Source organism: Tyto alba, unplaced genomic scaffold (genome assembly GCF_018691265.1).
Source record: "Tyto alba isolate M040663 unplaced genomic scaffold, T.alba_DEE_v4.0 Super-Scaffold_2, whole genome shotgun sequence".
NCBI lineage: Eukaryota > Metazoa > Chordata > Aves > Strigiformes > Tytonidae > Tyto > Tyto alba.
This window is the reverse complement of record NW_024881282.1, coordinates 27,343,865-27,357,150: the sequence shown is the minus strand read 5'-3', so window position 1 is coordinate 27,357,150 and position 13,286 is coordinate 27,343,865. Positions and strand designations below refer to the sequence as shown.

At 38.0% G+C, this 13,286-nt stretch overlaps 1 protein-coding gene across 2 annotated transcripts in view; it reads left to right on the top strand.

Annotated features, from left to right (window-relative positions):
• The window catches only part of TRPC4 (transient receptor potential cation channel subfamily C member 4), a 156,066-nt gene that overhangs the window by 79,529 nt on the left and 63,251 nt on the right, over positions 1-13,286 (top strand). For both annotated transcript variants that reach the window (XM_032982900.2, XM_032982901.2), the window contains one exon: positions 5,159-5,677. In XM_032982900.2, the coding sequence (XP_032838791.2) occupies positions 5,159-5,677 (519 nt within the window). The remainder of the gene's footprint in view (positions 1-5,158; positions 5,678-13,286) is intronic.

Here is a 13,286-nt window from a genome sequence, read left to right as displayed (position 1 = left end):
GGGAACTTAAACACATATTGAAGAGGGATGTTGCACTTGGTATCTAAAAAAATTGTTGGATATCTAAGTCAGACTGACTCATTCCCATTTACTGTAAATTCAGGGAAAAGGAATGCAACAAAAAATCTCATCTCCTTGAGCACTGAAGTGTACAGACTTTGAGCTATGCATTCTTCTTTTCTGTTTTATTTTCTTTTCTTTTTGCCTACCCATCCCCATACAGATATGCATACAAGCATACACAATCCACCAAACTTCTTTGCTCAGCCCTATAATTAGCAAAATGCTTTGCTTAGCCCTATAGTGAGCAACAGATGTCATATACCTGGACTTGTGCAAAGCTTTTTACACTGTCCTGCACATCGTCCTTGTCTCTAAATTGGAGAGACATGGATTTGAGGGATGGACCGCTTTGTGGGTAAGGAATTGGTTGGATGGACATACTCAAAGAGTTGCAGTCAATGGCTCAATGTCCAAGTGGAGAGCAGTGATTAGTGGCGTTCCTCAGGGGTCGGTATTGGGACCGGTGCTTTTTAACATCTTCGGCGACATGGACAGTGGGATTGAGTGCACCCTCAGCAAGATTGCCAATGACACCAAGCTGTGTGGTGCAGTTGACACACTGGAAGGAAGGGTTGCCATCCAGAGGGATCTTGACAGGCTTGAGAGGTGGACCCATGCAAACCTTCTGAAGTTCTACAGGGCTAAGGGCAAGGTCCAGCACCTGAGTTGAGGCAATCCCAAGCACAAATACAGGCTCAGTGATGTGAGGATCAAGAGCAGTCCTGAGGAGAAGGACTTTGGGGTGCTGACAAGAAGCCCAACATGACCCAGCAATGTGTGTTTGCAACCAAGAAAGCCAGTCATATCCTGGGCTGCATCAAAAGAAGTGTGGCCAGCAGGTCAAGGGAGGTGATTCTCCCCCTCCTCTCCACAATCATGAGACCCCACCTGAAGTACTGTATTCAGCTCTGGGGCCCCCCACATAAGAAGGATATAGACCTGTTCAAGCAGGTCCAGAGGAGGGTCACAAAGATGATTAGAGGGCTGGAGCACCTCTCCTATGAAGGCAGGCTGAGAAAGTTGTGTTCAGCCTAAAGAAAAGAAGGCTCTGAGGGTAACTTATAGCAAACTTCCAGTACTTAAAGGGGGCCTACAGGAAAGATGGGGAGGGACTTTTCACAAGGACACATAGTGATACAATAAGGGGTAATGGCTTTAAACTGAAAGAGGGTAGATTTAGACTAGATATAAGGAAGAAATTATTTACTGTGAGGGAGGTGAGGCACTGAAACAAGTTGGCAATGCAGTGGTGGATGTCCCCTCCCTGGAAGTGTTGAAGGACAGGTCGGCTGGGGCTTTGAGCAACCTGGTCTAGTGGAAGGTGTCCCTGCCCATGGCAGGGTGGTTGGCACTAAATGGTCTTTAAGGTCCCTTCCAACCCAAACCATTGTACGATTCTATGACTTTATAATAATGTTGAAGCAGAAAATTTTCAGCAAAATATAAGAAGGCAAAAATCATTTGACCTTTCTACATTTAAGGAGCCTCACACTTGACATATTAACTCCAAAGCATATAATATATTTACACCACTGCTAAGCCTTGGGAAGTCACAATCACTGTCAGTGACTGTAAGACCTAGTAGCTTCCCATCCTCCCAGAACTTGAGGAAGTTTTATATGTTCTATGTGAGTGTTCTGTCACAGTGGCTAATATCAATGTGTGCTGTTTATTTGTTTTGGCTTCTTTAGAGAGAATTATTTTTCAGTTATTTGAAAGTAAAATCATAATTCATTATAAGTCTGGTGACTTCAGAGCAAGTACTCTGGGTCAACAGTTAAATGGTGAAATATTCTGAGTGCCATGAGAGCACTCAGGACTTCAAAAGATAAGTACTTCATTATGCTGCAGATGAGGGAATAATCTGACCTTACTGCTTTGGTATTCTGTATATCTTTGGTTTAAATGAGTAGTAAATCTTAAAATAGGAGGTAAAGGGTCAGGTGTTAAACTCATGATGTAATTATAGTTGCAGTCTTAGTGTTTTCCCTTTAAGTTTAAATGTTTCTGTAAATTAAGGCTCAAATTATTTAATACATACTTCTATATTTGGGTAAATTCTGATAGTATGAAATCCAAAATGTATGCATTAGTTTTATATCTGAGTTACCTTAAAATTAGCTATGAGAAAAACAAGCAGCTTTTGAGTTAATGGACCTCATGTACAAGTCAATCATTGTAATGCCATGTTGTTTGAAACTTTGTCTCTATTAATTTTTCAGAGAAGATTGCGGTTAATGACATGTTAAGATAGCCTTCAGTTGTGGCAGGGCTTGAAGCAAATATTATTTTAGTACTGTCAGAAAGTACAAACATAATGACATGCTAAGTGACAGAGGAATACTCTGAGGAGCCAGTGATTTTGGAGTTACAGCTTTGTATCCTTGAGTTTTCTGTCCTTGCAGCTTTCTCCTCTACTCCCTGGTACCCTGAGCCTGAGGCCATGAGGGAGTCTCACTAGTTGTGGCAGATGCTGTCCAAGCACAATACATCTCTACCTGTAAACCTTTTTCAGACCTATGATAGCCCAAGATCTCACTATCTCACTCCTAATGCAAATTTGGAGCCTCTACTGCCATTTTAATCATTTTTTATCCTCAAAAGCATTGGCCACAGTTGCAGTTTAAAGGGATAAGTGTGTATATTCACAACTGCACTCTTTTTTTTTTCCTATATAGTATGTAAGTGAAAGATAATATAAGATAAATCTAAGACCACAATAACCAGTGATGTTGGAAATGGATCTCATTTTCCTCCCTGACACCACAAACAGGTGAGAAAACAGATATGGATTTCAAGCCCCGGTCCACACTGCACAGGAATAATGAAGCGATCTGGGTATGTGGGCATCCCTGGGAGGGCTCTGCCCAGTGTTCAGCCTGGAGGTGACAGATGACCCAGAGGTCCCCTGGAAGAGACCTGACAGAGCAGTGTGGACATAGCCAGAGAGTCCTCTGAGAAGACATATGTCCATGTTGTGTTTCTTGACCTGACCAAAGCTGAGACCAGCCAGGCACAGCACACAAACCTTCTGCTTGTTCTTGTCTCTCCCATGCATACATACCTTCAATATATTCTCAGTGGGGTTCCTTACCTCATGAGTACTTTTAAACCCATGTTTCTCTGTTTGCCTGCACATACTACACTATTTTGTACCTCAGAATAAAGAAAGCAGAAGATAACTTGATCACAAGATGCTCAGTTCACAACTGCTGGTTGTAAACATCTCCCATAAGCTTGTGGGGAAGACTGTGAGGACGATTGCTCCCTCTGCATGGGATCATGAGAGTGGGTGAGCTAGCTCAGGCATCCCAGGACTCTAAAATGGACTCTGTGCCAGCCTTCCTTAGTGCCAAGCCAAGCATGCATGTTTGAGTGCCTAGGAAGGGAGAAAAGTGATTTCTGCTCATTGCCTCCCCATACCTTCTCAGAATCTGGTACAGCTACTCAAGGTCAGCAATATGCTATGGCCAGACAGGGATTGTTTCCCTAGGGATGTGTGATTACAATTCTGAGTGCTGGATCACCAGTCTTGACTTTCCACCCCATTTAACATGAGTAAGTGGCCACCTCCCAAAGTGATTCTCTCATTCAGCTAATTAGTGCTTCAGGCCTCTGTTTTACAGCCCACACACATAGCAGCTCTTATACATGGACACAGTCCCATTGAATAAACATGAGCTGTTTTACACACAGAACAGCTAGAAAATGTACAAAATACACAGTGTCTTCATTAGAAAAAGAGAGAAAAAAAATCATGTTCTGTGGATTTTATTTATGGATTTAGATCTACAGACCACTATTTATTTTCAGCTTAATTTCATTCCAGTTTTCTTTTCCACTGAGTTTCTGCCTGATTCCATTTTTTGCTCTGCTTCTTTCCGTCCCAAGGCTCTAAACATAGCTGATTTCAACTAATTCTTACACTGTTCTCACATACTTTACCTGTTTGCTATTAACTTCTCTTCTTAGCTGTTTGTGTTTTTCCACCTGGCAACAAGATCATTCTGCTGTTGTAAAACTTCTAGCAAACATTTTTTCCTTTCTCCAGTAGCCATCTATTTCCCTAGCCTTCAGATAAATTTGAATAAAATGTTTTCCCTTTTCTTTCTTCCTAAAGGAGCATCACTCAGATAACCTCACGGACGTGAATTGAGTTTGTACTTGATTATTGAGCTACAGACCAAAGGCAGCCCACAAGTGGTGATGCCAATACCACTTTTTTGATTGACACTGGATAATTACACTTATATGGCTTCATCATACTAGTCTAATGAGCTGTCTTGATCTGGGAAAGACTTTAGAGTCTGATATTTTAAAATAAAGAAACAAACTTAAAATGAAAGAACTTACAGTCTTCTGATAAAACATAGAAACACATTGGAAGACTGAAAATATGGATATACACACCAGAAGATGCTTTAAAAATGATCTCTTGGGGCTCTTGTTCTACCAACTCCCTTGTTTTCCTATAAAGAGAGTATGTTAGTTTGTGCATGTGAATGTAGAACTGAGCCTTAAGATGTTAAGGTCTTTGCAGCAGGTATCTTTTTTTTCTTTACACAGTCACATTTCCAACCTTCTCTTCAAGAAAGCATATATATTCTTTCTCATTTACTTGCCCATTTTATTTTATAACTCTAACTTGTCTGTGCCCTGTTCGCCGCTTCCTTCAGAGAGTCACAATTATGCCCCTGTGATTCTGTCTTCCCTATAAAACTGAGATTAACCACTGAGATATGAGAAAGCATTTCCATCTTGTTTACAGCTGGCACTTCAAGGGACCCAACAGGAGAGTTTGTGTCTGACTCTTCCCTGTTTATCTAATCATTTGCTCTAACAAATCATTGCACATGGGTTGTTTACGTACAAACAGGTTTTATGAAAAATCACACCCTGTTTATAGCAATTTATTAACTGGAAAAAGGCTACCTCAGCTAATTGAATTGTTACATTTAAAGTGTTTCCCTTCAACTCTAGCCAGAAGCAAAGATCTGTCAGTAAGTGTACTACGTGGTAAAGTATTTGTAGCTTATTTTTCTATAGCTCTTGTTCAATGAAGAGGCCTGGAAGGGTTTTTGCCTTTTTTTCACAGGTGCCACCAGTGCTTCTGGACAAGCAGTTTTCGGAATTTACACCAGATATCACACCCATTATTCTGGCTGCCCACACCAACAATTATGAAATCATAAAGCTCCTTGTGCAGAAAGGGGTCTCCGTGCCCAGGCCACATGAGGTCCGCTGTAACTGCGTTGAATGTGTCTCAAGTTCAGATGTGGACAGTCTCCGCCATTCTCGATCCAGACTCAATATCTACAAGGCTCTAGCAAGCCCATCGTTGATTGCTTTGTCTAGCGAGGATCCTTTCCTTACTGCTTTTCAACTGAGCTGGGAGCTGCAGGAACTGAGTAAGGTTGAAAATGAATTTAAGTCGGAGTATGAGGAACTGTCACGGCAATGCAAGCAATTTGCAAAAGATCTCCTGGATCAGACACGGAGTTCCAGGGAATTGGAAATTATTCTTAATTACAGAGATGATAATAGCTTGATAGAAGAACAAAGTGGTAATGATCTTGCAAGATTGAAACTGGCAATTAAGTACCGTCAAAAAGAGGTGAGTGTGCTGGAGAATATTTAAGCATATTTAGTAGTAGTAATGTGATAGATAATAGCCTGACATACATCCTTTTAACTGAGACAAATTGGTGCTTATCTTTTTTTGTTCTACAGGGTCTCTTCTTTTTTTATATTTTTAATTACATGAGTTTGAGTAGTTATTATAATTTGATAGTATCAGAATTTAAAATATTCTGTCCTAGCACAGAAACTTTTATTCTTTTGCACCTGAATAGATGTAGTCTCCAGTAGTTGTGCTCTGAAGAGCTTTTTGATAATAAGATGAGAAATATATACATTATACTTCAAATTAGCTTTAATTGTGTCTGACAGAAAAAGGAGGCTATGTGTTTAAACACCTATAAAATACTACAGGTACCTCTATAGAGAGGCTTCTTCAAAAAATAGCTATTATAAATAGATACTGAAACATAAGATTAATAGCAGTACATGACTCCCAAAAATTTTGTCATTCATTTTTTTTTTCATAAAGAATCCAAAACGGAGATGCCTGGGTATTGGTTTCCATGACAGTTAAAAATTTGTGAGCTTTCTTCACTGGTACAGCTATTCAGTTGGAATCAGAGAATGTCTACATTCCTTTTAAAAATACTCAAGTTCTTATGTGCATGCAAAAGCAAAAGAATCAAGACAGAAAAATGAGCTAGGAAGACAGTTCCCCTGATATGTCCAAAACTTCACATGATCCCTGCTCATCATCATGTCAGAATGTGTTTTATCATCTCATTTGGAACCTGTACATCCAGAATCAGCTGAACTGTGGAAATATATAGTCAAGATGAATGCTGTTAATAATGGAATGTTACTTTTTCATATAAAATATGGCAAATGCTTAAGAAACTTCTGTGTCATATTGAACTTGTTTATCTACCACTGCTAAATCTCTGTTCTGCAAAATATAGTAGTAAATGCTTTAATATATTAAGTACATTTGAAAGATTTGCAGGAACAATAACCAAATGTAATGATTCTGTTGTCCATTTGAAATACAATTTAGTAATGCTAAGAAGTTATCATGAAGTTAGGGACCTCCTGAAGTACTGCTGGTAAGATATCTCAATTGGTCTCTGACTTAAGTTGTCTAATAAGCATTTTTCCTCCAGAAAATATATTGCATAATTTTATATTTGATAGTACAATGTTTCAGGCAACATATTTACTGCCTTCATAAATTATTTTCAAGTGGTTATATTCAAGACTTTTCTTAACAACTACTACTTCTATTTCTTGAAATGACAATCCTGTCCTACAGTCATTTAAAATATTCTAGATTATACTTCTGTTTTCAAAAGAAAACATGCATTGAAATAAAATTCTGACCTCTCTTTTTTTTTTTTTTTTTTTTTATAACTTAAATAGAAGACTTGATTTTTCTTAATTTGAGGTAGAGACAGTGAGACACATCTGTATGGTGAAATGTTCTTTATAGTTGCATCTGATTCCTGTGCCTAATTAAATTTCAGTAGTACAGATGATTACACTTCATTGACTTTTTGTAATAGCAAACATTAAAGAAATACTGGTTTAGTGCAACAATTCCAAATCAGTGGATCTTTTATATTTTACATACATTTTTCATTTCTATAAATATTTCCCATTACCCCTACCATTTGAGTCTCCCTGAAGTAAAACCAAGTTTTATTAGATACTTTTGCTGTGTTTCTAAATGTATTCCCTGCTACATGCTGGAGAAAATAGTAGCCACTATAACTGATCTGTTATTTTATTTCTGATTATTAGAACAGTATTGTCATAGGTCCAGCTCCAAGGTGAAGAAACTGACCTCAAGCGTAACAAATGCTTGGATTCTGACTGTCCTGGTGCATATGGATCATGATGAAAATAGATCAGATGGGTCTTTCTCTTTCTTGTGTTAAGGATGTTACAAGAACCACTGAATCCAGTAGCATCCAGGGTCTGGGGATTCTTTCAGCCTGGGCACTGGAGCCCAGCTAGTAGCACCTGGAGACCCCAGAGTCTCTGTCCCAGGCACAAACATACTGACCAGCCCTGCTTACACAAGACCAGTCCCTTGACTGTCTTCTCTCCATTTTGCCATGCTTGTTCCTCCCTGAACCTTCCCCACCCTTCACCCTAAACATCCCATAATAAATTTTACGTAATCCTACAAGAACCCTCTGATATCCCATAATAACTTTGAATTTCCCATGAGTCCCATGAACCCCCTCAAACATCCCATAATACTTGTGATAATGATGTTTTTCCCTCCTTATTATCAGTTATAAAGTTGAGGTTAACCCTCCTCAAGGGAGTTGCAGTTGTCCTTTAATGGCCCATTTGTCAGAGGCTAAAGTCTTGGTTTTTGTCCTTGTCTCTATTATACCCTGTTTTCTGTGTTGGATTTGTCACTTTTCTTGTTGTTTTCTATTTCTGTTATACTAATTACCCCTTAACCATATAATTAAATGAACAAATGATTCTACAAACCAGATGCTCTCACATTTCATATACCCTTACACTACAGCTATCCAACGTAAGCTTAATGGCCAGCAGCAGAGGCAACTTATAAATCTTATTTTTAAAATGGCAGGAAAAAAACGTGGGGTGGATTTTAACTAAGCATTAATATATTAATTTGGATTAAACCTGTTTAAAAATACTGGCTTAGGGTGATACATCTGCTTCCTCTGCCCTATGTGTCTCATCCACCAAGAGTCAGTTCTCCACCAGACTTTCCTATTATACAGAAGCAAACATGGATTTGTTTATTTTTTGATGCTAACAGTTCTAGTTATCATTTTTCTTTCTCTTAACTTTCCTGCTATCCTGCAAAATAATAACTAAAAACCCCCAAACTCACACCACCACCGGCACCCCAAAAGAACCCCAGCAAAACAGATAAGAATGCATTGTCTTCCCTTATTTTACCACCCATCCCTAACATCTCAACCTTTATTCACACTGCTGCCAAAGGACATTGTAATGATATTTTGAGGCTGAGGTCAGAGCTCTGTGAATCAAGGTCTTGTTGTTCAGAACAACCTGTCTAAGTCCAAACACTGCAGCTAAAAGTAACAAAATATTGAAGAATGTGGACAAGTAAAATAGGAACATGTGTCCTTTCACATTGGCTTTACAATTAACTGCTCAGGAGTTAGAGATTACTTTTTTTTCTTTCAAATTGAAAATAACACCAAAAATTTTTAGCAGTAATTGCTCTTGGCATTAATAAGCAAGTGAGCATGAAACACATCACATTAGTCCTTATAAAGGACTGGAGTAGGCTTTGGATAATATAATTCTGTTTAATCCCAAAGACTGGGTAGGAACAGTAGATTGAGATTACTTGTAGGAGAAGCAGACAAGTGGATGGTGAAGAATTTTCATTGTGTAAAGAAAAGTTGATAAACATGAGAAAAGACACTTATCAAGGTAGGAGTTGTTGAGGACCTTCTAAAATGACACGTTTGACCAAATGTAGACCTAGAAATACCTTGCAACAAACAGAGAAAGGCTCTTTCAAGTGAAGTGATTAAGCAGTCTTTTGTGTAGTGGGCTGCAAGTTCCTGATATCACCTCTGTATTATCATCTGTGGAAATGAAGAAATCACGTTCATTCTCAAAGTTGTCTGCATTGTTCATGGTCACCAGACTGTCCTGGAAGTGGACCTACTCCACAAAACCAAAAAGTTGATGCCAGTTGGCTTTGAGATTCTTACTAGCAAAAGGTGCTTATCTTCTTCATTTTCTATTCCTTTCACACTTACCATAATACTGTGATCCTCATTCATGTACTGCCAAAAGGAATGTCAGTAATATTAATTCTCAGTCTATGGAGTTATGTTAGGGAGAACCTGCTATATATTACCAAGGAAGAAACTTCCCTGATAAAACCATCTCTCTTCTTTCATTAATAACTAATGAGGTTGAAAGAGATTTATAGTTTCAAGTTTACACTGCAGAAAAATATATGGAAAGATTGTGGATAATATCTGTTCTGAGTTAGGTGGCAGAACCAGAGAGTATCTGCCAGCATGCATGTTTTGTGTGCTTACTCACATTTTTTAACAGCACATGGGACAGAGTGCACAAGGTACCACTTTTTCCTGGTCATTTTTCCTCACTGATGCTGTTTGATTATAAGCAAAGACATATTGATGATGCTAATGGTGCCCCTTTCTGACATCTACTGTTGCCTGGGATACAACTAGCAGCGGACAAGAGATTCCTTGAACTCACACAGCTACCCTGCATTGGGCACAAACATTCTGTTGTCTGATTATCTACTGTAGAATATTATCTCAGCTAAGTGAGAATTTGATTTTATGAAGGCTGTCACTTAAAATTTCATTTTGCTAGATTCTAAGCACATAGTGAGTAATGAGAAATAAGTACCTGTTTTCCTGTACCAAATAAAACTGTTATCTGATTCAACTGCATCTTCATTCAAGGATGTAGAAGGAAAATCCCCAATTCTGTATATGATTCACAAGCAAAAATTATTCTACCTGTAATAATAATATGGCATTCTGAGTTCAAGTATATTGCAAAACCCTGGTGCAACCATGCAATTAAGTAGCAGAGTATAGTAGCAGTCTATGATAATTAGTAGACAGTCATCTTTACCACTAATTGCAATATGAATGCTCTGTCTTATATATGATAAATTTAATGCTCTGTCTTATATATGATAAATTTAATAGAGAAATTACAACAAAACCCCAGTGTCTCTCACTCTTTAGTTAGTTTTGCTTTGGTTCTCTTTATGTATTATGCATATATCTGCACATACATGAAAAAGTACTTACTAAAATGCTTACTAATTTTCACATATATGTGAAGTGAAGCAGCAGGGGGGATTAATAGCCTGAATCAATTTCCTCTGGTTTCACAGTAAGTTTAATTAGTGCAATTTAAATACTTGTACTATTAATTTATATCTCTGTCTCATCTTGCCTCATACTAACTTGCCCATGTCTTTTATGCTATAGCTGTATAAATTCAAATGCAGTAGCAGAATGAGGCTATAATGATTGGCTGTGCTGTCTCATTTTGCCTTGTTATTAGGCATTCTGATATCAACACAGAAGAAATGTGAATTTTTAAGCATATAGCTCTTGACCTTTTTTCTTTCACTTTTCAAATTATTTTTTCAAAGACTATCTGGTTTGGTTTGGTTTTGCTTTTGCTTTGTTTTTTCTTTTTCTTTTCCCTTTTTAGTTTACTCTGATCATCCTTCCATTCCTCTGTAAGTACAAGATCATTGGTAAATTTGAAATACTTGATATTAGCTGGATGTAATGTAAGTTACATTCTGCACATTTCAGTTTGACACTCTGGAAACGTTTTAATAAGCTTTTTTTCTGCCTTCATCTTTAAAATCTAAAGTAAATACATAGTTTATCATGTATCATGTTGAGGTGTAAAAAAAGAGGCAAGTACTAAATTTCCTAAAAGATACATTCAGGAAGGACAGGTTTCCTGATCATGAATTAACTTTTTAAAGATTTGATTTAAAACATAGAACAATTCCTAAATTTGCATTTCTCTTTTCAGTACATTTCTATCGAGTTGAATAATCAATGTTTACCAAAAATTCTTCTGCTTAACTACTTAAACTCTCCCAAATACCTCTAGTTGGTCTTCTAGCAGTTCCTACTTCCCAGGGGCAGGCCGTGGTTTTCTGAGTTGTTAGCACCTGTAGAGCCTGAACTGGCAAAAAGACAGAGAAAGAGTGACAGAAGGAGTGGGTTTTAACAGTTTAACACAGGTAAAGACATACAGATTTAACAAAAATACAGGCTTTATTAAGAATTTCAGGGAAATCCGCTTCAGACTAGCTTGCTCACTTGTTTGCAAGCAGACAGGAAGTGATATAGGACTCCCCCACATCGTAAACACACATCATGGATCAATTGTTAACATAAACCTGTATCTTCCCATAAAACATACAGAAATGATTACTGATATGAGCAATATCACTAAATCATTAATTGGTCAATTAAATCTTAAATAAAATGATATGATATTCACATTTCATAGATCAATTCTTGTTTTCTAGGAAAGTGGTGGTGCAGGATAAAAAAAGTTTTTTGTTTCTGATAAGAGCCATCTGTTCCTGCTCAAAAGAGGACTTTTCAAAATGCAGTCATCAGTTCTTCACTAGTTTTTAATGCAAAATACAGCCTCAGTGAAATAGAAATGTTTCACAATAATGTCACAAATTCAGTGAAATATTCATTTAAAACATGTTAAGTCATTTCAAATCTGACATTTCATGTTGATGTCTAAACATTTCATTTCAATAACATAAAGCTTTTTGTTTGACTGCAGTTTCTTATTTCACTTGGACTTTAACATTTTTGACAATGCTTATACTTATACCTAATATCATCCATATCATATTATTATACAAAGCAGTATAAATATGAAAGCAAAAATTATCAAAATTTAATATATTGACAATGCTTACAGAAAGTAATTTTAAAGTACTGAAATTAGAAGTTGCCATGTTCTTACTAATGTTTTTTAATGTTTAAACTGCCATTCTGTTGCAAACATTGGTTTTTATTCACATATGGAATATAAGATATGTCTAGAAATGCTGGAAATTTCTGAAGAAGTCTTCTGTCAGCAATACAGTTTAAGTCAAGTTTTGTGACTGTCTCAGAGAGTAGAATTGTCCTTTGGTAACACAGATTGATTTTGAATAATTTTATTAGCTACTGTAATGAATTTCTCATTAAAACTCTTTCAGATGCAAAAACCTGAATTATTGACCCTGCAAGCAGAACTGACTTTGGAAACCACAACATCTAAGAATTTTCCCGTATTTATGTTGTGGTTTGAGCCTACTCAGCAGCTAAACACCCCACAGTCGCTCACCCACCCTCCCCCCACTTGGGAATGGGGAGGGAATCAGAGGGGCAAAGGGAGACTCAGGGGTTGAGATAAAAACAGTTTAATAACAGTAACAGAATAATACACTGACAGCAGTATCAGCGGGTGATGTACAATACAGCTGCTCACCACCCGCCGACTGACACCCGCCTGCTCCCGGCTGGTGATCCCAAACACAGAGGCACCACAGCCACACTCCCAGAAAGTGGCAGCCTCTCCCAGCCCTCTCCTGCCTTTATATAGTGAGCATAATGTCACATGACATGGAATATCAGCCAATCCCAGCTCAGCCCTCCAGCTGTGCTCCCCCCGCCCCCGCACACAGGTGAGGGCACTAGGACCTGGGGAGCCCCTGGGGTCTTAGTGTGCTGCAGCACTCCTCCAGCTACTAAAACGAACAGGAACTCTATTCCAGCCCAAACCAGGACAGTTTAAATAAAAACCACACCTGAAAGATAAACAGAAACACAGAAGCCATGTGTTAGCAAGTCACTGTGTATGTGAATATTTGTCAAAAGACTGGAAAGGTGCAGTCAGAAGTCTCCATGTAAAAAATAACAAAACCCCACAAAAAGTGGACTCTGATAATATTTGGACATTTTTGATACCCAAGGAAGATGTGTTTAGTCTATGAATCCCATAACGGAGAGGGGTGATGTATGCACGTTTGGGTCCATGTCTCCAAAAGACCCTTTTCTGCAGACTTTCAGCCATAGTATTCAAAA